Source organism: Paramisgurnus dabryanus, chromosome 21 (assembly GCF_030506205.2).
Source record: "Paramisgurnus dabryanus chromosome 21, PD_genome_1.1, whole genome shotgun sequence".
In the NCBI taxonomy this organism is placed as follows: Eukaryota; Metazoa; Chordata; class Actinopteri; order Cypriniformes; family Cobitidae; genus Paramisgurnus; species Paramisgurnus dabryanus.
The window spans coordinates 3,595,995-3,623,629 of NC_133357.1; the positions used below are offsets into that span (position 1 = coordinate 3,595,995).

The following is a 27,635-nucleotide window of genomic DNA, read 5'->3' on the forward strand; positions in this document are numbered from 1 at the left end:
AGACTGAAGTAGGGGTTCATGTGTTCATGTGTTGTCTCCATCCGTACCCGCTGCTGAATGGTGGCGTGTTTGTGCTCCATGTCTCTCTTCTCCATCGCCGAATCAATCACCAGTTGATCCAGCTGACAAATGTGGAAAAACTCTCATCAAAAAAGTAAACATAATGTCAAACCGTTTGTAATCCATCCAGCTTCGAATTGGACATGCTTTCTTTTAGCATAAATCAATTTATCAACCAGACAGAAATAAGTCTTGCATGAGCTGGATGAGTTTTAAAGCCTATTCGTGACAAATGTTTGCCATTTAAAACATAAGACTGTAAACTGTTAATAATTTATTCCTGTAAGTTTAAAATACATTATTTTGTTAAATGAAGAGTGCTTTCTGTAATAAACAAAACAGTAATTATATATTATTGTTGAAGGTAAATCATTTTCAGTTTAACATTTAAATGTTCAGGATGTTGAATCTATTGATGCTTCTGAGTCGATTCACTTCGTAATGAATCAGTGGGCCAAACTGACCTCAGCAGCCAGTTTCTTCATGTAGGGATCAATCTCATCCAGGAGGTTATAGCCTTGTTGATACAGGGAGTACTGCGCATGCATGAAGGACAACATCTGCAGGAGATAGGAGAGATGTTAAAATGAGTACCACTGCTTTTTGCATTCAAATTTACCAGGAAAGAATTCGCTGTTGATACTTACGGCATCTAAGATCTCAAATTTCTTTTTAGCTTGAAGGACGTTGATCTAGGAAGAAAAATGAAATGTACATATAACACATAATTTCCTATTTGTATATTATGACAAGTAAAAAAATATATTAACATACACTATACACTAACTCTAACCTTGCAGACTTTGTAGTATGCAAATGAGGATGCAGTGTGACTTTTATCATAAGCTGATAAAAATCACCATTGCCCTCTAGTGGCTTTAACAGATGCTGTTTATTCCCCGTCATGTGCTGTTTGGAATATTTATGTGCTAAAAGCTAAACAGCACATGTTTAGTCTGTGGGGGCTTTGTAGACCCCTAGTCCAGATGGAGCAGATCAGACTTCACGATCTGTGTATCTTACCTGCAGCACGTAGTCCAGGGCGAGATGTCGAAAGCATTTGCGGGTAAAGTTGAGGGTGCAGGTGGCCTCCTCCACCTCGTGAGGTTTGTTTCGTGCTGCCTGGGCGTTCTTCACCTGTGCGATCTCGAGATCCTCCCTCACCTTGTCAAAGTGCTTCTTGGTGTCCTTAAATTTGCGTACATCACTGCGAATACAAATTGATATTTATGTGTTAATACCTCTGAACTGTTTGATAATGCATACCAGACACTGACCTACAAGGTGGACTTTAATTTAAAATCATTTCTTTCTGAAACTCATGCATGATCTTTTTTATCGTTTTATCATATAAATCTCTCGGCAGGATTAACTCATGCTTTCCAAAATCCCATTAGCTTCCACATTAACATGCATTAAATATTAAAGTCTTTATTAATTATAATCACCTTTTGAAACACACTATCTAAAAACCTCAGTATATGTGTGTGTTATATTTGTGTTATGCTTTGTTATATTTAGAGAAGTAAAAATTAAACTTGCAACTTGCAACTTTTTGACCTTACAGAAAGAAATATTAGCAAGTCTAATTTTGCCATTATAATACATCCGCGACCCCCTGCTCTTCGCTGCCTAATGCATGAAATTAGGTTGTCTGTGCTCGCAAAAAGAGTAAAAGCGCAGGTTAAAAATATATTTCAGAGGTCAGTATAACCTGATCTGTCAGAATGAACTGAATGAGTAAACAGTAAAACAAACATGAAGGTAAATAACTGGTGCACATTATACAATAACTAAAATAACTGTGAATAATGAGCCTATTTTGCCAAATATTGGTACTAAAAATTGCATTTACATTTTACATTTATGCACTTGGCAGATGTTTTTAACCAAAATGACTTTTCAAGGTATACATTTATGTACGTATTTATTATTTATGTCACTGGATTTGAACCCACAACATGTTGCACTGCTCTTCCACTGAGCTACACAGGAATTATATAAGCACTGATTTATAAAAGCAGTTTTTATTGCTTTTCTTAATAAAGTTTATAGGCTTATAAAACACGACCGGACAATTGTGCACATGGTCTTGCATTTGGAAAACGAACTCAATTTGAATTTAGTTTGAGTGACTTCCCAATCCATCCCCTGTCTAAATGTTCAATTTTTAGATATCTAGATGACATACAATTCAATTTAATTTAATTTCTGTCACGTACACAGTTATGCACAGGGTACAACATAGGGAAATGTAGGTATTTAGGTATTACCTATACTAGGTAATAATAAAAAATAATATGAATGGAATAGGATAGGATAGGAATAGAATAAGGATAGGAATAAGATAGGGATAAGAATAGAAATGAAATAGGATAAAATGGGAATAGAAATAGGATAAGGATAAGAACAGGAATGGAATTAGATAGGAATGGGATAGATAATAGGATAGGGGTAAGAATAGGAATGGAATTGGATAGGAATGGGATAAAATAGAATAGGAATATAAATGGGATAGGAATAGGATAGGGATAAGAATATGAATGGAATAAAATGGTATAGGATAAGATAGGAATAGGATAGAATAGGAATCGAAATGGAATATGAATAGCAAAGGGATAAGTATATGAATGGAATAGGAATAGAATAGGATAAAATAGAATAAGAATAAGAATAAGAATAAGAATAGAAATGGGATAGGAGGAATAGTATAGGGATAATAATTGGAATGGAATAGAACGGGATATGATAAGATAGGAATAGGATAGAATAGGAATAGAAATTGGATAGGAATAGGAGGAATGGGAAAGGAATAGGATAGGGATAAGAATAGGAATGAAGTAGAATAAAATAGAATAGGAATAGAAATAGCATAGGAATAGGAGGAATGGGATAGGAATAGCATGGGGATAAGAATTGGAATGGAATAGAACGGGATATGATAAGATAGGAATAGGATAGAATAGGAACAGAAATTGGATAGGAATAGGATAGTGATAAGAATAGGAGTAGAATAGGAATGGGATACGATAAGACTGAAATAGAAAGAATTGGAATAGGAATGGTATAGGAATGGGATAGTGATAAGAATAGGAATGGAATAGGAATGGGATACAATAAGATAGGAATAGGATAAAATAGAAATAGGAATGGGATAGGAATAAGAATGGCATGCGATAAGATAGGAATAGGATAAAATAGAATAGGAATAGAAATAGAAATGAGATAGGAATAGGATAGTGATAAGAATAGGAATGGAATAGGAATGGGATACGATAAGATAGGAATGGAATAAAACAAAAATAGGAATAGGATAGGAATAGGATAGGGATAAGAATAAGAATAGGAATGGCATACGATAAGATAGGAATAGGATAAAATAAAATAGGAATAGAAATGGGATAGGAATATGATGGGAATAAAATGGTATAGGATAAGATAAGAATAGAATATGAATTGAATAAGAATAAGAGGAATGGAAAAGAAATAGGATAGGGATAAGAATAAAAATGGAATAGGATAAAATAGAATAGGAATAGAAATGGCATAGGAATAGGAGGAATGGGATAGAAATAGTATAGGGATAAGAATTGGAATGGAATAGAATGGCATATGATAATATATGAATAGGATAGAATAGAAATAGGATAGGGATAAGAATAGGAATGGAATAGGAAAAGATAAGACAGGAATAGGATAGAAAAGGAATAGAAATGGGATAGGAACAGAATAGGAATAGAACAAACAGGCACTAAATAAGTGGTATACTGAACAACACTTAGACCGACACAAGCATAACTACAGTTATTTTTATATTTTACTTTATTATATCAGATTATAAATAAAGTTTAATAATACTCACTCCTTCACAAAGTTGTGCAACTGCTGCTTCACAGATCGTTGTGCTTGATCGAACAGAATCTGAAAAACAAAATTAAACATCAGACAGCTTTTCCTCCAATATATTTTTTTTGCATGCAGTGAACCAAATTCAACACAAGAGGGCACTCTGACATTCATTTAATCAGAGGATGTGAATCTGCATGACCACCCAAAACGCACACACATCATCCTCACATGCCTCAGCCTCATTGAGATTCAGCCTCGGTCTCTTCGCAAGGACGTTTGAACTGATGGTGTGTGCCGCGCTGCAGCGATGGAGTGAAACTAGGTCACTCGGGCAGGGAGGGAGCGGATACAAGCAGGAAGATCGAGAAGAAACGACAGAAAAACAAAGGAATGTGATGCAAGATCAGTAGAGAAAAGATGAAGGACTGCCGTTACTTGGGTTCAACCTTATTCATCCACAGGCTTACGCTAATAATCTTGACTTCAGGAGAGGTTTGCTTTGGAGAGATGCATCCTTGACTGCAGGAGTACACTTATAGCCTTTCTTACCAAGCTAACAGAAGTGAACAACCTACAATTCATTTTTTTAATCCCCAGCCTACCATGATGATTCAGTCAGCACCAGAAAATCCTATGATCTGTTTTACAACCCCACCATTATCCGGCCTATCATCTAAAAAGTCAGAAGTGTTATAAAAAGTCACAAATGTGACGCCGCAGGTGAAAATATTTCAACTTTAACGGTTAACTTCAAGCTGTCCCAGAACACGGCGGTTTATGGCCCCATAGGGCCCGAATGGGGCGGTTAGAAAATCATGAAGGCCTTTGAGTCCCTTTGTGCCGCATGTCATGGTTTATGGCCTCCTCTTCGGTTAAGCAACAAAGACACAAGAAATGCCCAGTTATTCACATTTCTAAGCAGACTCCTGTAATGCACCTCGGTGGCGCATGCCGCATCCAAACGGCCCTTGAATAAAGCAGCAGATTGTGGGAAAGCGAGAATCAACCGTCCACCCGTCTGTCGCAGCGGAAGCCACAGAAAAACCTTTTTTCCCTGCGTGTGGTCGATGAACTGACATATTGCGGTTTAGTACGGTGCCAAGTACTGAGTATTTAATCTTGGCGATGCATGAGATCACACACAGATGAACATGTTTACAAAAAGAGAAACATGCTTTTCGTGGATGCTTTAGTATAAAATTATTCAATAAAGTATACAGTGCTTAAATTCGTCTCACAGATCATCCAAGATTGTGATGTTAGAGCAGGTGCAGTGGCGGAACTAGAATTTTTTTAATGGGGTGGCCAGGGGGTGGCCAAAGCTACTTTAGGGGGTCCATAGTCCATAAAAGAAAATGACGTAACCATGTATCAAGAAAGCATAAATTTATCTTTTGATCGCATTAGATGTAAACATAATCAATCTAAATAAAATCTTTCTACTGTATTTCTTACATCTGATTGACTGTAAAAGGGATTCACCCAAAAATGAAAATTCTGTCATCATTTACTCACCCTTATGTTGTTCTAAACCTGTATTTTATTTTAATAAATACAAAAGAAGATATTTTGATAAATGATGGTAAGCACACAATTAATGGTATATCCATTGAATTCCATCATGTTGTTTTTATTCCTACTATGGAAGTCAATGGTTACAGCTGTGTGCATACCATCATTTATTAAAATATCTTCTATTGTGTTCATCAGAAAAAAGAAATTCGTACAGGTTTAGAACAACATAAGGATGTAAAAAGTATTTTCATTTTGTGAACTATCCCTTTAATGAAGCAAAAGATCAGGAAATCTAAACTCCATGATAAACCTTAAACTTACTTCAAATAGCAGAGCTCTACACAAGGATGTTTATTTACGAAGATACAGAAGATGCAAAAGTTTTCTTTTTTCTTTTGATATTTAATTAACTTTAATGACAGAGAGACTTCAACAGGTTAGGCTAAGACCGAATACAATACAATGTTTATTCGTTTAAGACGTACAGTAACCAAATGTTTAGTATGAAAATCACCAAGACAGCTATTTTGACATATGAGCATTTGTCCGTTTAAACCAAAAAGACGCGAAGTTGCAATCATGAAGGCGTTTAAGCTCTTGCTGTGCACGCGCACTTTCGGATATGCGCAACGCGCTTTCAAGTTCAATGTGGCAATCCAGTCGAATTAACAATCATACAGTAGCCTATAAATATCACATCAAGAATGAAAACATGGTGCTGGGTTTTGTTGTAAACAGAATTGGCAATCTTAGACTTTATTCAGTCCACAAGAAAATTACCACACTTCCAGCATACGGTGAAATCATGTAGTATTAGCAAATACGACTTCACTTACATCATTTTAAATAGATTCCAATTATGTAGACATGATATTTATCTTTTGATGGTATGAAAAGTATTCGTTTAGTTACAGTCATTTTTCTGACGTGTTTTGAAAAGACATCACGATGGAGAGATAACAGAACGCGCAGTATGTATATTTTCTTAATTTTGTGAAAAGCACAACATTCAGCTTTTATAGACATACAAAAAATGACACCTTAACGTTTTAAATGATGTATAAATAATATCTGTATGTCCAAAATCAGCAGAGTAATCCAAGTCTCTTTGCGCAGTGATTGAAAAATAAAGAGTTTGTGCCACGACCGCAGGGAGGGTTGATATTCATAATGTTTTTAACAATGTGCTGCGCTGCCGCACGTCGAAAATAAACATAGGGATTAAGTGAAAGTAGCGCATTAAATTTGGGGTGGCACACGGGGTGGCCAGTGACATGTCAAGGGTGTCCAGTGCCACCCTGGACACCCCTCTGGCTCCGCCACTGAGCAGGTGTGACAAAAACCTTACAATACGGCCTGCTTTCATACATATGTATGTGTTCTTGTGTATCTGTCTTTCTGTATCCATGACCCACAAGCATTTATATGTTTGCTTGGTTGCCTTTCTGCTCACCTCCTCCCCGAAAAACACACCTGACCCCTGCCATTAACCTCATCTGTGATGTCACTTTCCATGCGGTGCCGCTGACCTCTGTAATGACCAAACACACGCTTTCTAAAAGAGCACATCAAACGCTCAGCGAGCCAACAGGGGGCCGGTCTGGGGTGCGTGGGTAACATTTAACATCTAACAGACAGCTGGAAAATAACGCTTATGAAAATAGTCATGGTCACTCCTACAAGTGACATTTAGCCCTTACAAAAGAAAAACTAGAAAGAGTATTAGTAGTAATCATAAATTTAGCCGTGTTTGGAAACTTTTTAATGTGTGAGGGTGAGAAGCAGACATCGATGTCACCAGAGCAGTTATATTGAGCACTGCATTGTGTCCTATTCATAGTTAAAGGAGTGCTCTTGTTATATAGCAATAATTATGCTTTATGTGCAACACAAATACATGTTATAATATAATATGTGTGACATCAACACATTAACTTCTCAGCATATACGTATTATTCAGTCTGCCGCCATGTTGATTCCAAACCGAGGCTGTGAGGGATGGACGTCCAGAGCGGGCTATAAAATTATTGCTTTGTATCAGGATGTTGATCATTCAGCTATCAAAACACAGAAAATACGTTTTACAAATTTCCAACCTCAGAAAACGTGGATTGTTAAAATTAGAAGAGACATACACTGCAAAAATGACTTTCTTACTTAGTATTTTTGTCTTGTTTTCAGTATAAATATTTAAATATTATATGCAATTAATAATATGCAAAAGGTACTTCCTAGGATTTATGATGTAGAGAAAAACGACATTATCATAATTTTCCCCGCTTCAGACTCTTCGGAATCTTTCAAACATGGTAAGGAGCATCACCTTTTCAGGCTGACGCCGTCAGAGGTATTCAGGCCAATTCACAACGTACAGATTAGTACAGTTTCAGTAAGACAGGGAAATCTGGAGCTACAAAAATGTAGGCTATGTGGAAAATAATCGTTTTTTAAACCATGCAAACACATTGTATTATACCAAATACACAAAATTACTTTGCTTTTTAGTAAATGCACTGCAAAAAATGACTTTCTTACATAGTATTTTTGTCTTGTTTTTAGTAAAATTATCTAAAAATTCTGAAATTAAGATGCATTTTCTTGATGAGCAAAATGACCTAAAAAAAATACTGTAAGTCTAGTTTTTAGTCAAAGAAATATAAAATGTGAGCGAATTTGTGCTTAAAACAAGCAAAAAAATCTGCCAATGGAATAAGAACATTTTGAAAAAGAAAAAAGAAAAGAAAAAAAAGAAAATTAAGTGTTTATAAAAAAGTAAACTTATTTCAAGAAAATTTTCTTATTCCATTGGCAGATTTTTTGCTTGTTTTAAGCACTAATTTACTTAAAATTGATATTTTTTGTGTAAAAACTATTTCCTTGGTCACTTTGCTCATCAAGAAATACATTAATTTAAAAAAAAATTGATATTTTTACTGAAAACAAGACAAAAATACTAAGTAAGAAAGTCAATTTTTGCAGTGTATGTGTCAAGAAAAAAATGTCTTAGTACCCTGCAAAAAATATTTTCAAGAAAAACAATTTGTATTTTTGTCTTGTTTTCAGTAAAATTAACAAAAAATTCATAAATTAAGATCCTTTTTCTTGATGAGCAAAACCACCCAAGAAAATAAGTCTAGTTTTTAGACCAAAAATATCAAATTAGTGATTTTGTGCATAAAACAAGCAGAAAAAATCTGCCAATGGGGTAAACAAAAAAATCTTGAACATTTTTCTTAAACACTAAATTCAAGAAAAATTCAAGAAAAATTTGCTTACCCCATTGGCAGATTTTTTGCTTGTTTTATGCACAAAATCACTTAAATTTGATATTTTCGGTCTAAAAACTAGACTTATTTCCTTGGGTCGTTTTGCTCATCAGGAAAAAACATCTTAATTTAAAAAAAATTTGATATTTTTACTGAAAACAAGACAAAAATACTAAGTAAGGAAGTCATTTTTTTGCAGTGTATGTGTCAAGAAAAAAAAATCTTAGTACAGTACCCTGCAAAAAATATTTTCAAGAAAAAAAATTCTTTGTATTTTTGTCTTGTTTTCAGTAAAAATAACAAAAAAAATTCTTAAATTAAGATGCTTTTTCTTGTTGAGCAAAACCACAGAAGAAAATAAGTCTAGTTTTTAAATCAAAAATATAAAATTAGTAAGAAAGGCAATTTTTGCAGTGTATGACCTAATTTTACATGAAAATAGCGCATTGTGTACATAAAATCAGTTTAGGTTATTAGCCTGTTGGATAATCCCTAATTTCTCTATGTTGTAATCATGTTTACTTTTCTTTAAAACACCAATATAGTGCAACAATACAATATTTTATTACAACAACTAAGTATAGACGCTTTCATTGGTCTGGACCGAACTTAACTTCTGGTCTGTGTTTGTTTAATGGTCTGGCTGGTGGCTAAACTGAACTCTGGAACAAAAACCTTGCTGAAAATAACACATACTTTGATATCCTAAAAATGAGATGAGTGGCGATCATGGATCACTGCTATGTGTAGAAAGGTTTGGCAGCCGATCTGTAGTAAATATTGTATACATTACAGTAAAGTTACTTCAGTGTAGTTTTTGATATGCTTTAGCTATGATATGAACTAAGGTAATCTACTTGTTATTTATTTGCTTATTATCAGAAATAAACTACTCTAAAATTATGCTATTGTTATTGATTCTTTGTGAAAGTTCATTGGATGTTATGTTTGTTGTTTATGTGGTTACTGCTGAAACCGTCTTTACACCTCCAGTTTGTATACAACATAAGAATATGTTCCACGTTGTCTCCGTTATGTTTTTTCAAGAGATGAATAATGTGTGGTTTACTTGATAAGCTGTTTACGTAAAGTCTTGTTAGAATAAAACCATATGAAGAGTTTGGTTCCAAAACGCAATAAATCCATTTTGACAAATTTCGGTAAAAACGTGTTTTCTATACCAAGAAAGTGACAAGATGAAAACCACTATTTTCTGTTACAAACTTTCACATAGCATCTTTAGGTTATAAAAACATAAGAAATTCAAATCCATAACTTGATTTTCAAAGATTTATTATAAAAACGAATTATTTTTTCCACAAAATGCAATAAATCCATGAGTTTTTTATTTCAAAATGCTATAAATCTATTAAATCAATGTATAAATGTGCATTCATCTTTACCATTTTATATTTATTTAGTTGACTAGGTATACAATGATTAAAAAATAAACATTAATGGCATTAACCAAAACACTTACTTTGTTATATTAAGAACACATTGCTGCGGTTATATTTGACGTCGTCTCTTTACATTTTCACAGCGATCAGCTGTAAAATGTTTTGGTCCCGCTCGATTTTCGTTGACTTTGAGTAAAATAATGTAAAGTTTTTCATAAGATCCTCTGGGGTCAATTTTTTAGCATGAGAAGCTTGATGCTGTCTGGAGAACAAGCAGCCGAATGCCTCTCGCGGAAATTATTAGATGTTGATGGCTTACGTTTCTTTCCCGTCACAGAAAACCATCACAGGTTTAGCAATGCTATTAAAGTATTATTTTGTTTTGTTTGTTGATTACGAAGTACAAAGTAGATGAGGAAAATTAGGATTCCGTGTACTCAGCGCGCCGCCATGTTTGTTTACATTGCGTGAATGGTCCGCTGTAATATCAGGAATGGATTTATTGCGTTCTGTAAAAAAGGAGGAGTGGCGTTTGTCGCATTTTGGGAAAAAAGGGAGAAAAGATGACAGAATATCACGGCGGGTATTGGATTTTGCGTAAAATTAATTATTTACTTTTAACTACTGACCTGATATAATACTGATTTTGGCAGTAACTCATTTTTTTCAAAAATGGCGTTTATTGCGTTTTGGAACCAAACTCTTCATATATTAACCCCCAAAGTTGTGTACAAATGTTATTTAGTTCGAAATTCTGCTTCTGTTGGAAAACTTAACATTTTAACGTATTCATGCCTTGCGTTTTTCCTAATCTGTACAAATCAGAGATATGTACTTAGTTATAGGACTACATTAGTGTTTTAAAAGAAAAGTAAGCATGCTTACAGAAGTGAATGATTAGAAATGAATGATTAGCCAACAGGCTATCTTATATCTAAATTAGGTAATATGTCCTTTCTTATTTCAACAATCCATGATTCTGAGGTTCTTTGTCCTGTGTTAATTTGTAAAGTGATGTATTTTCTGTGTTTTGATGGCTGAATGACCAGCATCCCGGTACAAAACAATAGCGACAGGCTGAATAAGGCGTATTATAACACTGTGATGATGATTTGTCCCGCTGTTTCTAGTGATGAGAACAAAATGAGAAATACGTACCATGTGGTAGTTGAGAATCTCCTGTAAACTCTCGCCACACTTTTCCAGGCATTCCTGTAAACAAGCACACAATTACTCACAACAAACATTAAACTGACAAACAAAAGTATTATTACTTCCTAAAGCGTTACTTAAAACAATATATGGTTATGGTGCAAGAAATTACATTAAATGAAGGGAACTTTAGCGGAAAGGTACAACCTTTTAAAAGCATGTTCATCATCATTAGAATTCATATAATGTTATTATTAAGATTATTAATATGTTATGATTACGGTAATTGAATCGCATGTTTATTTTCGATTAGTCATTGATGAATATCGCGGAAAGCGCCGGGTCTGTTAGACACCGAAAATAACCCTGTGATAGGTCTCTAATGAAAGCGTGGCAATTTTTGTCAACATGAAAATGTAATTGTGGGTCTGACTTGATGTTTTTACAGTGGAAAATGCAAATAGCAGCAGGTTTTAATAAGATTCTCAACATTAGTCAGCTGGATATAACGGAAGAGAAGCCAAACAGACTCCAAATACCATTTACAGATGGCGGCAATGAGTCTAACCCAACTGGCAAAGAAAGAAAAATCCCGGCATTCTTTTTTTATTGACTAAATCTATGTCCAATCAGGGTCAAAAAGTGTCTCAACACCCAAAAAACAGCATCCAGAGGGCTTTATGTCAGCTACTTTCCTAAAATAAATTCAGACCCAACCACATTTACATTTAAAGTGCATTTAAATTATTAATTTTTCATTATGCGTGTTTTTTTGGGGGATGAAATCCATGACCATTGTGTTGATAATGCAATGCTCTACCAGTTAAGCTACAGGATCGGTTTAAATTTGTCTCAGTGAATTACTCACCAAACCACATGGAGTGAAAACTGAACAGAGAACTTGTTAGTGTGTTACGCTGTACTTCATTGTTTACCCTTTGTCATTATTTTGTTGTTTTGGGTTTTCTGGTTACCATGGGAGTGGATGGTGCCCGCCTTTTCAAGCTTTAAAGGGACCTTAGTGTTAAATAACTTTACCCGAACATTGCTTTATATTTTAAGTGTCCTCAAGGCTTTCAAAAGGGTGAAAACTAAACATTATTATACATTATTTGATGAAAGTCTTGACCTGTGCCTCTCCGTCAATCTCTGAACTGTTGTTTAGGCAGTTTTGGGATGTTTACTTGTAAATCATGTGTAACAACACAGATATCCACAACAAGAAAGTAGAGGATGTCTTTAGGAAACTTAAATTATGTGACATAATTCAAGCTATTTATTTAGCACTTATGGGTCCTTTTGAAGTTTGAATGGTTTTCTGGTTACTATAGCAGTGGATGGTGCCTGCCTCGGTCACCATTCACCACCACTGTAACCAGAAAACCCCAAACAACACTTTTTTTTAAATGTGTGCTTGGGTTCTGAAGTACAAAGACAGACATTGGGGGTTCAAACGACATGATGGTGAGCAATGATGCAGTTTTTGGGTGAACTATTAATGCTTTTGTGACTCAATGAAGTGTAATTTTAAACACACAGACAGACACACACACATACCGATATCATCTCATCCTTCTTGCACTGCTGGGAAAGATCCCGGATCCCATTGATGAAGAGTTTGTTAGCTGTGGCATAAGCTTTGCCCGCTTCAATCATACCACCACACAGCTTTACCAGCTATGAGAGAGAGAGAGAGAGAGAGAGAGAGAGAGAGAGAGAGAGAGAGAGAGAGAGAGAGAGAGAGAGAGAGAGAGAGAGAGAGAGAGAGAGAGAGAGAGAGAGAGAGAGAGAGAGAGAGAGAGAGAGAGAGAGCTTTATTTCAATTAATTAATAAAATCTGAGCCTCAGTAAAAAAATGAACACAATTATTTGACAATTTAATATAAATTTACATTTGGCAGACACTTTTATCGTTTTCCAGAATATGTGTGTTCCCTAGGAGTCGAACCCAAAATCTTTGCACGCAATTCTCTACCAACTGAGCTACAGTAAAATATTTCCCCATATTTAAAGGAAAACACCACCGCTTTTCAATATTTTACTATGTTCTTACCTCAACTTAGATGAATTAATACATACCTATCTTTTTTCAATGCGTGCACTTAACCTTTGTACAGCGTGTCGTGAATGTGTTAGCATTTAGCCTAGCCCCATTCATTCCTTAGGATCCAAACAGGGATGAATTTTCGAAGCCACCAAACACTTCCATGTTTTCCCTATTTAAAGGATTAGTCCATTTTCTTGAAAGAAAAATACAGATAATTTACTCACCACCATGTCATCCAAAATGTTGATGTCTTTCTTTGTTCAGTCGAGAAGAAATTATGTTTTTGAGGAAAACATTGCAGGAATTTTCTAATTTTAATGGACTTTAATAGAGCCCAACATTTAATACTTAACTCAACACTTAACGTTTTTTTTCAACGGAGTTTCAAAGGACTATAAACAATCCCAAACGAGGCATAAGGGTCTTATCTAGCGAAACGATTGTCATTTTTGACAATAAAAATAACAAATATACACTTTTAAACCACAACTTCTCGTCATGTAGATCTGGTCGTGATGCGCCAGCTAACCCCACGCAATACGTCATGACGTCAAGAGGTCACAGAGGACGAACGCGAAACTCCGCCCCAGTGTTTACATCCTACGTTGTTGTATGTCAACTGATACTAATTAATGTCTTTGTGGCAGTTTATTGTTTAAAATGGTCCGCAAATGTGCGTTTTATATATGTAACACGTGACCTCGCGCTGGAGCGGACCTACACAAAAAGTTGTGGTTTAAAAGTGCATATTTTTTATTTTTCTTGTCAAAAATGACAATAGTATTGCTAGATAAGACCCTTATGCCTCGTTTGGGATCGTTAATAGACCTTTGAAACTCCGTTAAAAAAAACTTTAAGTGTTGAGTTAAGTATTAAATGTTGGGCTCTATTAAAGTCCATTAAAATTAGAAAAATCCTGCAATGTTTTCCTCAAAAAACTTAATTTCTTCTTGACTGAACAAAGAAAGACATCAACATTTTGGATGACATGGTGGTGAGTAAATTATCTGGATTTTTCTTTTAAGAAAATGGAATATTCCTTTAAAGACTGTTACATGCGTAGTTACACAAGTAAGTATGGTGGCACAAAATAAAACGTATCAAATTTTTTAAGCTGATGAAAATGAGAACTATATTGTAAGGCGGAAGAGCACTTAGTTTGCAGCACTTCGACCTCATACTTAGGAAAATAAGGAAAACATGGAAGTGTTTGATGGCTTCTAAATTCTTTCCTGTTTGGATCCTAAGGAATGAATGGGGCTACGCTAAATGATAACACATTTACGACACGCTGTGCAAGGATTAAGTGCATGCATTGAAAAAGATAGGGATGTATTAATTTGTCTAAGATGAGGTAAGAACATAGTAAAATATTGAAAAACAGTGGTGTTTTCCTTTAAATCCAATTTCACACAATGAACAACAATACAGTACATCTTCGGTCATGACTGCTATATTTGCCATTCAGCATCTTGGGTTCTCTACTTCATGATTAACTTTTATTGTTTAAGTCTCTTAAAAGATTTACTGGGTTTCTTAACCACTATTTTATATGCAATCTGCAATTAATCTGGATAATAAATCAGTATGTCATGCAACCCTTATTATAATACATACAGTTCTGATATTTCCTCAAAACACAACACACTACAGGTGTGGTCACATCTGTGCCGAAACTCCCCTTACTAACGTGCCAATGACCAAGTCCCACATAAAAATGTCCCACTTTGGCACGTGTCGCTGATCGTCAGACCGAACCGTGAAGTTTTCACATGTGACTGTGTGTTTGTTTAGATCAAATGAGTTTGATGTTCAGATGGGCTCCATGTGTGAGGTGGTACAATTTGAGTCAAACTCGAATCAAAGAGCAATAACTAGTTCCCTTTCTGTTTACTTCTGTATTTGATGTTCCCTTTTCCTTCCTGAGGTGTTTTTTTCTATTCTCAGTCGCTTAAAGTATCCAGCCTTGGTGCGAAAGCTTGAAAATACCGAAAGAACTCTTAATTTTCCACACTTGTTTCCTAAGAACCCATGAGTCAAACTAACAGAGAGTCATTGTTCAACACAGCTGCTCAACAGACCCACAGTAAATCACAAACACACACACAGCACTTCAAAAACCAGACAACTACAACAAAGTAGGCAAAAATGTTTCTTCATCGCTCTGACGGCTTGAAAAAACTAGCACAGCTTTCTTCTACGAGCCACACAAATTTGTTTATGTTGTGCCAAAGTTCTGAATCGCTACAAGCGAAGCATGACTTTGTTTATTATAGTTTGTGAAAGCAGGAATTAAAACTGAAAAATCACATGAGTCTGATCAAATCATCCACGATAACATCACTATCAGCTGTTGTTATGTTGATCACATGATAAAAAGCTATGTTTACAAATAGAGGCAATACATGCAATGGGTCCGAAATCACATATTGTGACTGAATTACTATGTACTTTATTTTAAGTACCCACTGCTTTATCATTAAAACATTAATGCATTTCAGACGCATATTATTTCATTGTATTATGTCATTTGACGTAATCAAAACAACTGTGACAATAATTTACGTATTCGTTGTTAAACAAGTACAAATAAATTAAACCCGATTTTGCATTTTTATTATATTCGCTTTTTTGAACTAGCTGGCTCCCTCAGCTCAAGTAGTCGCACAGGATAGAAGTATGCACACTATATGTAGCTGGAATGATCTCAATAATAATTCACTCAAAAAACACAATGCACATACCCGTAGCCAAATTCACACACACTTGTGCACACACATATACATATATTTACAGCTCTTTAGCCAATCAGATGCAAGCTCACCATTTAACCAATCATAACCTGCCAAGAGCGCAGCACTAAAGGAGCTCAGCTTTGCACACCTTTTGTGAAATCTGGCTTAATTACAATGGAAATTAAGATTTACGTCATTAATTAAGCATGGCGAATGAAGAGCAGGATGCATTTTTAAGTTATTACTTTATTTTATATTTTTTCATAAATTAATATTTCTAAAATAAAACACATTTCCGTTGTTACATGCTATGATATGTAGAGCTGTCACTAGAATTGCCGCGGTGACATAATTTTCCCACCGGTTAATCGGCGCGTCACAAACTCTGTGATCCCGGTATCACCGGGTGGGAGGGGCTTGTAAATGCGCATGCAGACGTGCACATTTTACTTTCACTTTTGAATTACGCAACTGTTTAAATGCAGCGCTTGCGTAAGCTGCGTTAAATCGCATATGAATTTGCGTGCAATGCGAGTGCAACAGCTGGTTTACTTAAGTGCTTGAGTCAATGTGCGCAGGTAATTCTCACAGAAACCCGCCAGTCCCGAGCAGAGCAACCGGCTACTTCTCCATAAAGCGCTGCTTGAATGATGGGTTTAATATTTTTCCTGATGAAAAACACAACAACAAAACGATCTCGCTTATATTAAACATCATATATGTATATTATAACAAAAACGAGTAAGCACGCGGCTTCTGTCATCATCTGGTCATTCAGCTCGCCTCGCAAACTCTGACAGAAAAAAATGAAAATCTGACACCTGCTGCTCTGTGACGTGACGCGTGTTCAGCTCCGCTAAATTCAGGCAGCAGACACATTCAGTTGTAAGTGTTTGCTCTCTCTAACGAAACTAAATTATTTAATTACAAGAAAATATCAAAACGACGTGGTTATCACCGTTTCACCGACTATCGCGGCAAGCCTAGCTGTCACGATTATGAAATTGGGCTGATGGTTAATTGTTTGATAAATTGTGACGATTATGATGATTAATTGCCTGTTTATTGCTTAGACATTTAATTCTCATACATTTTTTGTTTATAAAATAATTTTCACAGATTGCTGTGATTACTTAAATGAAATCTTTTGCAAGGTTTATTTAGCAGTAAATATTTATACACATAACACATTTTTAAAAGTAATCTGATACCGTCTCATTTATACAGGAGCTGCAGCATATTTAAAACTTTATTAACGAAAATAAATAACTTCCGGTAGCGCCGCCATCTTAGACTCAGGAGAGAGTATTAGCGTAGTGTACGCACTTTTCTTAGTGACGTATGACAAATTCGGAGGGCGGGGGCACAGAGCAGCAGCAGAGTAGCCTCCGTAGGCTGCGTAAGCTCTCATCCTGAATGCGGACGCGACTAAGATGGCGGCGCTACCGGAAGGTATTTATTTTCGTTAATAAAGTTTTAAATATGGATATTTCTACAACAACACCGCGCGGATTACCCTCAGAAGACCTTTGTTTATCATCCTGGAGCCGTTTGGATTTAATTTGTGAAGGATGGACGCACTTTTTTTGGACTTGAAGGTCGTGGACCCCGTAACATTACATTTAATCAACTGAAAGATCTAAAACATTTTTTTAAATATCCGAAAATGTGTTTGTCTGAAAAACGATGGACATATGCTACTCGGACAGCTTGGGGGTGAGTAAATCATGGGTTTAATATCATTTTTGGCCGAACTATCCATTTAAGACATCACAGAATTGAACTCAATGCAAATAAGCATCAAAACAAATAATTATTTGAGATGGAGAGACCTTTACTCTTCCTGTCAATGGAGGCCAAGCAGATTTACATCATTTAAACAGGATTACCATCCCTATACTAATAATACACTAATAATCCACAACACATCTCTAATCTTACACAGAGAGAAATAAACCTAAAAATGTATCGGAGAAAAATATTTATTTTCATTTGCTGTGCACATAGAGATCAATTCGTAAGCCTGAGGTTAACCTGGCTAATTGACCTTGTTGTAAAACCATCCGAGTAATGTTTGGTTATAGGGATCCTATAGGGTATTTAGCATGACCTCTAACAAACGATTAAGCTTTTATACTCTCACGCTTGACTCAAACTGGTCAGCTACAGTCAGAAGGTCAACTAACAGCTTTAAAATGTCTTACCTTATCAAGCTTGGCTTCGATCTCCACCACTTCAGTCTCCACCTCATCAATATTTGCCCTGGAACACAAGCAAGATAATGACATGAGTCATTTTAACTCAGTAATCGAACCCAGATCAATGACAGGAATGACTGAGCCTCGAATGCTCTTATCTCTCTGTGCAAAATTGTGAAATATTTCTAAAAAGAGAGTTCATCTACTGGTTTCTTTTTTTCTGTTTTGCATGCGTGATGTGTTTGATGCGAGGGGGCACTTCAAGCACATAATTTAGGCCAAGGGGGTTCGCCTGAAAAAAGTAAAAAAAAACTGCACTAAAGTCAAGGGTAAAACTGGAGATGCACAATCAAACGTCAAATGCAAAATAAGGGAATTTTGTTGTTGTCTTCCTGATGTTTTACCCTAAAAATACATTTGAAATAATAGTGAACGAGTTCCCATCTATGCTGGGATCTTATTGATTGCTTTCCTTGATATTTAGTTCAGGTAATCCATTACAAAATATTTTATAGAAAGCTAAATAACTTCTACAGAAAATAATATGTTGGCACATTTATATTGTCATCTCCAAGAACAAATTCAAACATTTAAGAGAACGACTTCAGATAAACATTTTTTTTAAGGACATCACCCTTTTAAATCAGACAACCTTATTTTTGACAACAAAACAAACAAAATCCTGATGTGTTACCGCTGGTTTGGAGGACATCTGCTCTCTCTCTCCCTTCACAGTGTCAGTTCATCACACATGGCACATTCAAAACGGATGCACGTTACCCCCGGGCAACACGTAACCATAGCAACAGCTACGAGGGCTGGCCCCATGCATCCAAACCCTGTCTTATCTGTCATGCTCTACTTTTGAGCAGCAATGAGTTCAACACGGTAATTGAATCTTTGATGTTTGTTTTTTCACATTTTCAATGTCATTAAATGTCACGCCAGTTAGTTTGTATGAAACTGCACAAAGTGAAACAAAAGTACAAAAAATGCGAATCGTACTAAAATGTATGAATGAGATAAGCAGTCTCACAAAATAGTGAGAATCCGTTGTGTCATCTTTATCTTGGGATAATACAGCAAAAAAGCAATGTAGCTTAAAGACATGAAATTTATGTTGACAATATTTACCTTCTTAAAAACTTTTCTTAGTGAATACATAATCAGTGCATGTTATTCTTAAGAAAACATTTTAATGTGAATTTTAAATCTGCTAAAATTTTATTTTGTCTCAAAACAAACACATAAAACTAGTGATGCACCGATGTATCGGCGGCCGATTTTTGATGAATTTGAAACCATCGGCATATCGGCAATAGCACGAGAAAGGCTGATACCGATTGTTTATTATTTAAATGCATAAAGAAATCCATTATATGTAAAAATGAGTTAATGTTGTTAATAAAATAAATGCTGAATAGCAAAAACCAGCTTTGAAGTTTGTCATGCTGTCTTTTTATATTTGTTTTAGCTTAATTTTTGCCTCCCTTATTATGTTGGTCAGTTGAATGTTAATTAGATCATATCCATGTTCAGTAAAAATAATTTGATGCAGAAATAAACTAGCTAATAGACCAATGGTATAGTATTGAATACAAGTGTTTAATATCGGTATCGGCATCGGTATCGGCCAGAAGTTGTCTGTTTAAATCGGTATCGGCATCGGCCCAAAAAATCCTAACGGTTCTCCTTACTTTTTAACAGGATCTTTTAACAACATCACTGGCAATCATATCGCACAACTTTCCCCTCTTATTAAATTCCCAAAGTACCTGACTGTTACACGTGCAACCTTAAACCCGCAGTATAATTTGTTTTTTACACGTACGCAAACGTCAATGCACGGTCAAACAAAAAGCAATGCATCTCCAGGGGAAAATACTACATTCTTCTGTACGCGCATGTGAAACCTACACGTAAAAACTACACACGGTTACAAAAAAGTATGCTCGCGTATACGTAAAAACTTAACTATACTTCTAGCTTTAAAACAACTACAACTACTTTACTGTAATTTAAACCAGGTCCAAAATGTGCCATCAGCTACAAACTGAGAAACATGGTTTTCGAGATCTTGGCAGATGGTCACCATAGCACAGCGATACTGAAGACTGTTCAATTTAAAGGTGCCAAAAAATGCATTGAAATAATTTGTTAAATTGTTCTCTGATATCTACATAGAACGTCTCTGGCTTTATTACGGGCAAAAATGTCCATTTACAACCCTAGCATTTGCCCTAATTTGTCTAATATTACGTTATTTGAAAGGGTCATGAATAATAATGTTGAGCTCTGCTCTGATTGGCTGTCAGTCAGTAGCTGGTAGTTCTCAAAGCAAAAAGACCTTATATGTTTAAGCCACGAAGATACAGATTTTGAGGAATAAACAATTTATTGAGATTGGAAATGGACGTTTCTGAGTAGTAAGTTTATTTGTGTTTTTTCAGTATGGACCCAACTGTAACGTCAATACTAGAACTTCAGTCGAAATGCTAGCATTTAACGCTAACTCAGCAATAGAGGTCTTCTCAGGTCCAAAGAAATGTACCCGACCCAAATTACTTTATACCACAACTGGACCCAAATGTAAACGGCTTTGTTTTTAGCATTGTAACAACAATGCACTTAAATGAATGTGTAATTTAATGTTAGGGGCGTACATCCCCACTGTAACGTAATAGTTGGTGTTATGTTAAGATTGGCCTGTTTTTCAGTGGAAGTTTGCATGCCCGAGGTTTACATAAGAAGGAGGAAACAATCGTGTTTGAGGCTCACGATATATCATTACCATGTACAAGAACTCTTAGTATTCCTCTATATTCTAGATAAATACATTCTACTGCACCTTTAACACATATTACAGACTGAGACGCTGAACCAACAGAGAGATGTTTGCTGGATTACTGACTGTCTGACTTCACATCCTTCAGCAGGGCTGGGCTATGTTTATACCCACCAAACCAGACTACAACACTAAAACTTTTGGTATTAGAGACGGGCTTGTTTATATCAAGACAATTCAATCAACTCTTTCAAATCAAAGTTCCCGTTTAACGGCTTTTGGACAAGTGAAACTTTTTCAAGGAAAATGGCTTTAAACATAATTAAAAAATCGGACTATTTTTAAGATATCATCAAGTCTTGTTGTGTACTGATGGGTTTGTTTCATGTGAATAAATGCGACTGTGACATGAGTGAACTACATTATTGACCACTATGCATTTGCCAGAAGGTACCAGCTGAAAGCTTTATCCACAGGGGGCCCACCATAATGAAAAACACTCAAGACATTATTTGACATTGGAGACAATATATGAAAGAAATAGGTGAAAATAAGATCTACTCTTAGTGGTTTCTAATGTAATCTTAAAATGAGGTCACATTTTTCTCACCAAAGAACAGCACATGCACCGATCTTTGGAAAGGTGGTCTTCATTACCGTTCTGTCTGGCTGATGACATCATCAGTCTAAGTATTGATTGACTGATGGCTCTGAGTGTTCATGTTGAGATCTGTTTCTTGTAATAAGTGTATTTGAGTGAGTCATTCAGAGAGACGGGTGTGTTTTTGTGTGTGGGCTGTCTCGCTGTGGCTATTCTTAGGCGGTATGCTTCTAAAGGCCTAAGTCTGGACCTTTTATGTTCACTTTGATGAAAGTGAGACCGAAATATCTTGCTGTAGCCTCCAGCTAAAAACACAAAACAAAATATAATTGAATTATAATCCGGTTCAATTATCTCATAATTTTACTTATCCCAGATACACATGACATCACTTTAATCACAAACTAACCATTTTCATTTAAATGCATCATGTTTTCTTCTTATATGAGGGTCAACATGGCGAAGCTTCAAAAAGTACATACATCCAAATGACTCCATATATGTCACTTGAAGCAAAACTATATTTTTGTTAGAGAAAACAATTAACATTTTAGCTTATTTAGCAATTATGTATTAAATGTAAACAGATGCTATAAGTTCAAATATGGCGGCACGTCAGTAACCTTATATCTCACTGGCTCTTGCAAGTCTTGTGACTGGATGTTATATGCATGTTCTGTCACAATGTATGTGATTTTTAAAATGTCATCATTTTGAGTCCTATTTAATGTTGGTTTATTCATTTAAAAACAAATTATGTCAGTATCAAAATGTGTATTTGGTCAGTGCCAACGGTAGGGGGTAGTGCACGTTTGGCGACCCGAGTTCGATTCCCGGCTCATGGTCCTTTGCCAATCCCGTACCCCTCTCTCTACCCTTTCCTGTCCTCTGCTTACATACTGTCTATCAAATAAAGGGAATAAATGGCCCAAAAATAGCTTAAGAAAAAAATAAAAATGTGTATTTTGCATCAAGAAAATGCAGTAGTTGCAGTTTTATCTTATTAAAGTGCACCTATCGTCCGATTCACGATTTCACATTTCCTTTGGTGTGCAAGTGTGTGTTAGTACATGTTAACGATATGTAAAAGGTACAAACCCCAAAGTAAACAATGACGCGAGTTATTGTCTCCAACGTAAATCTCTTTTATTGGACTACAACAAACACACGGATTGTAGGCAACAGTTTACTTCCTGGAATTGGTGATGTAGACAAGACCGACATTATCATAATTCCTTACAGCCTGTAAGTTAACTCCTGTTAGCATTGCATTGTGACCAAATCCTTCAAACGTGGTAAGGAGCGTCACATTTCCGGCTGACATCAGAGGTATTCAGACCAATCACAACATACAGATTAGCTGGCCAATCAGGGACACAGAGCTTTCCAATCCATGCGTTTCAAGAAATAGAAATCTAGAGCTACAAAAATTTGTACGGTATGTAGAAAATAATGTGTTTTTAACCACAAACCACGCAAACACATTGTAGTATACCAAATACACAGAATAATGTCTTTTAGCAATAAAATATGTGTACTTCAAAATTCAAAAATCAAATTACATCCATGCACACCAAACTGTGATAAGATTAGGCGTTTAAAGCTTTGAGATTATGTAGGAATGCAATGCAACGACTTTGGTTGATAGCCAATTTGTTGAAAACCTATTTAAAAATAGTATTTTTGGTGAAACCTATTTAGTACCCTTATTTTAAAGGAAAACACCACCGTTTTTCAATATTTTACTATGTTCTTACTTCAACTTAGACAAATTAATACTAGGGGTGTAACGATATTACGAACCGAACCGAACGATCGCGATACACCACCGACAAAACGAATCGCGAACCTCCCGTGTCGTGTCGCGGTACTCTCACGCCTCCTGCTGCCCATTGTTGAGGTATAATGTCACTTATCTCTGACTAACTAATCTATTTTTTTTTTAAATATATTTGCATATATTTGATTAAATTGTATCAGTAACGACTAATAAGAGCTTTTTAAATGCTGTTCTAAATAGTATATTCCAAAGTTACTGTTTTCCAAGTGCATGTCATGTCATGTGACTTGGGAGTGAGCGCAGGTCACAGGATGGCTGCTCCGCCTGAGATTGCAGATCCCTCGGACACATTTAAGTCTCTTGTGTGGGAACATTTTGGGTTTCCAAGTGGAGTACAGGAATGGAATTCGTGTCGTAGACAAATCACACACAATCTGTCGTAACTGTGTGCGTGTGCTTGCGTTCGCTTGCGTTCGCGTGTGTGTGTGCTTGCCTGTCAGATCAGGTTAACCGAAGTGTAATAGAAGAGCGCAAGATCATTCTCCAGAACAAAAGTAAAAATGTAACAAGACGTCGTCTGTCTGAGGTAAAAACAGAGGGTTTACACGTTTGTTGCTATTTTAATCGCAACAGAGATTTGATTTGTTTATTTTTGCCTGTTCAGCACAAGTTTGCGTGTTTAATCGCCTCCGCTGTCACTGTGAGAAAAAAATCATTAATTCATCTGTTTCATGATGTTAAACATGTAAAGTGATGCATAGTCTCTGTTCATCTGTTCTTCTTCACAAATAATTAAACACATTTTAACTTGAATGCTCGTTTTGTAAGTCCATGATTAAAAATGAACATGTAAACAAAAACAACTATTATCATTAAAGCATGAAATGACGAATAATAAGTGATGGCAGAATTTTTAAAAGTGAAAGTCTAACGCGACCTCAGGTGTGTGCGTGCGTGTGTGTGTGTGTGTGTGATGATTACCTTGATGAGTTCATTACTGATAATAAACCCACATTATACTCAGATTTACAGATTCATAGTACATTTATTTCATGCATTAGTTGACTTCAACAGTAACATTTTCAGCATTTTAGCTAAGGAATGATATTCATCACCTGATAAACAGCTAATTACAGTCCTGCATTACTACAGTTAAAGTTTGATTTTAAGTTTGTTTGCCAAAGTAAATATAGAAAACGTCAAGTTATTTTTGTTGTTGTTATTAAGTTAATCTATTGTTCCTTAGCATTGCTGGTAAAATGACAGGAACCCTACACCCACAGCAAACCGAACCGAATCGGACCGAACCGTGGCTCCAAAACCGTAAACCGATCCGAACCGTGCAATAGGTGTATCGTTACACCCCTAATTAATACATACCTATCTTTTTTCAATGCGTGCACTTTTAATCTTTGTACAGCGCGTTGTGAATGTGTTAGCATTTAGCCTAGCCCCATTCATTCCTTAGGATCCAAACAGGGATGAATTTAGAAGCCACCAAACACTTCCATGTTTTCTCTATTTAAAGACTGTTACACGAGTAGTTGCACAAGTAAGTATGGTGGCACAAAATAAAACGTTTGTTTGGAGCCATAAGAATGAACAGAGCTAGCTAAATGCTAACATATTCAAGAAGCGCTGTACAAAGATTAAAAGTGCACGCATTGAAAAAAGATAGCTATGTATTAATTTGTCTAAGTTAAGATAAGAATATTGAAAAACGGTGGTGTTTTCCTTTAAATCCTGGGCTACATAAAAATGAAACTTGAGATACAATCTGATACTCAAATGTGCTCTGAATGGGAAAGTTGAAACTCCCACAATACACTTCCAGATACCAGACATGTTAGCACTTCAGAACGTCTGGAGATGTTTTGTGACATCATCACTCCGTTGAGAACAGATTTGGGAGGGAAAGTGATGCATGTTTGGTGTTTTCCCACACATGATATTCACAGGCGGGTTTCAGAGTCGCCATTGGGGAATCATTTGCACGCAGAAGCCAGCTGGGTTCACTTTACCCTGCCAGAACGCCGCTAAACACAGATAACTCATCGCATATCTGGTCACGGTGGTCTCAGTAGGGACGTCGAAACTAAACTGCTGTCTGGTCTGGGATGAAGAGGGGTCGGGGGCTGCTTTCCTTTCCCCTCTGCCCATGACACGTATTCGCCGCTTGACTGCACGCTGACCCCTTTAACGTCAACACGTCTCGCCCTACGATTCGAAACGACGACTCCAACGATTTGGCCACGCCTGCTCTTTTGACGTGTCCGTCTTACACACCCTACACATACACACTTACGCAAAAGACTAAGAAGGAAGCCCGCTTGGTTCAATCTGTCCATGGTTTTTGGAGAGGTCTCACCATTGCAAGGAATAAAACCAGACTTGAATTACTAAACAAACACAGATGCAGTGAGTAATAGCTCGAGGGAGGAAAGTATCATCACTAGCCAATGTTGGCTGAAGGTTTAAGGAATAATGTACAGTACAGTTTATTTTGTGATGCTGTGATGGTTGGTGATGGCGCAGTGGATAAGACACTCGCCTTTGGTGTGAGAGACCCGGGTTCGAATCCACTGTGACACAGCATTGTGTCCCTGAGCAAGACACTTAACCCCTAGTTGCTCCATATATAGACATATATAGCAATTGTAAGTCGCTTTGGATAAAAGCGTCAGCTAAATGAATAAATGTAAATGTGTCAAGAGAAAAATTAATAGCCGTGAAAGACTGATACGAGTTTAAATTTATATATCATGCAAGAAGTAAGAGATTGCAGAGTGGTGTGAATTACATATGAACTAGCAGATAATGCATGAAATATGCATGGAATAATGAATATATACATAAATGTCTGGATGCAGAATGTGTCAATCAGAATCAAGCATTCACAATATTTATATTGTTTTTGGATCATCATATTGATTGAAAATTCAGTCTGTCAAAAGCAGGAAAACAAAACAAAGCTTCTGTCTCTGAGTTGCAAATAGACTATAGCAGCTGAGAATGACGTCCCATTGGACGGACATCTTTTTTAAACAAAACCAAAAAAAAAATACCCTGCATACCAATCTTATACTGGTTTGTCTGTGAGTTACACAAACACAATTATTTCTTTTTCTGCTTGGGTATATTTTTGCCTGTTTCCAATAAAAATTGTGGCGTGTGCCCACAACATGATAAAAAATGCACTAAACAGCAAAAAATGCTTTATTAAAGACTAAAACTATAAACCACTGAAAGCGCTGCAGTATTTGTGAGGGTGCGAGAGGAATTTACAAACACGTCAATAAAGCTAGCCTGATCCCACAGGAATTCGTATGTATTTTACAAGTTGGCTAATACAAAAACATACGATTATCATTAAAAATAAAAATAAAATAAAATAATCAAACCACACCCCTAACCCCAAAGTCACAGAGGCGAAAGTAAATCGTACAAAATGTACCAGTGTGGTCGTCAGGGGCGGCTGAAAAACTAAATATTGGTTTGAGGTGTCGTGTGTGGCTTGTCATGTCAAAATATGTGTTTGGTGCTTCGTGGGTTCCTATAACCTCTTATTAAAGAGACAATAAGTAGGATTTCCCCCCATCTAGTGGTGAAATTGTATTTTGCATTCAAACGAATAGTGCTCTCTAGCGCCTCGCTTTTCCAAATGCGTGTTGCAACTACGGTTGCCGTTATGTACTCACTGATCTCCATGTCCGTTTCAGCTGGTTCATGTGTTCTGAACGAAAGCTAGTGCTTGGTAGTGCTTTTTGTCCCTATTTGATATTATAGTTTATCAATATGGCAGAACGACATGGAAGCCTCCTTGGACTTACCCGTTCAATGAAGAGAAGAAATTTTATGCTTACAAAGAAAAGTCAGATCATTGGCAGAGGTCATTTGACACCAAGGAGGACATATTTATGAATAAAGACATTGATTTTGACTAATAAAATACTTAAAATCCTACTTAATTTCCCTTTAACGCAGTTTCAATTCGTACATATTTTATTCATACGTATTTTACAAGGTTGCTTATTTGTATCCATTGTTACGACCACCAGTGGCGGCTTGTGACATCTTTTCAGAGGAGTGTTTTCCGTGCGTCATGTGAACCTATGTACATCGCGTGTCATGTCAAAATACGTTCATGATAAAAGAGACGCTCACGACACTTATTTAACACTAAACTCTGATTACACGTGAGATTAAGTGAGTATCTAGCAAAAGTGAGCGTCTCTTCTGTCATAAAC

The 27,635-nt window shown here is 36.1% G+C and overlaps 1 protein-coding gene across 2 annotated transcripts in view; it reads right to left on the bottom strand.

The window, feature by feature from the left end:
- acap3a (ArfGAP with coiled-coil, ankyrin repeat and PH domains 3a) overlaps positions 1-27,635 on the bottom strand; it is a 78,133-nt gene that overhangs the window by 32,287 nt on the left and 18,211 nt on the right. For both annotated transcript variants that reach the window (XM_065285283.2, XM_065285282.2), the window contains exons 2-9: positions 18,229-18,286; positions 12,800-12,919; positions 11,249-11,302; positions 3,923-3,981; positions 1,084-1,267; positions 708-752; positions 525-620; positions 48-122 (exon numbers count right to left, since the gene is read on the bottom strand). In XM_065285283.2, the coding sequence (XP_065141355.1) occupies positions 48-122; positions 525-620; positions 708-752; positions 1,084-1,267; positions 3,923-3,981; positions 11,249-11,302; positions 12,800-12,919; positions 18,229-18,286 (691 nt within the window). The remainder of the gene's footprint in view (positions 1-47; positions 123-524; positions 621-707; positions 753-1,083; positions 1,268-3,922; positions 3,982-11,248; positions 11,303-12,799; positions 12,920-18,228; positions 18,287-27,635) is intronic.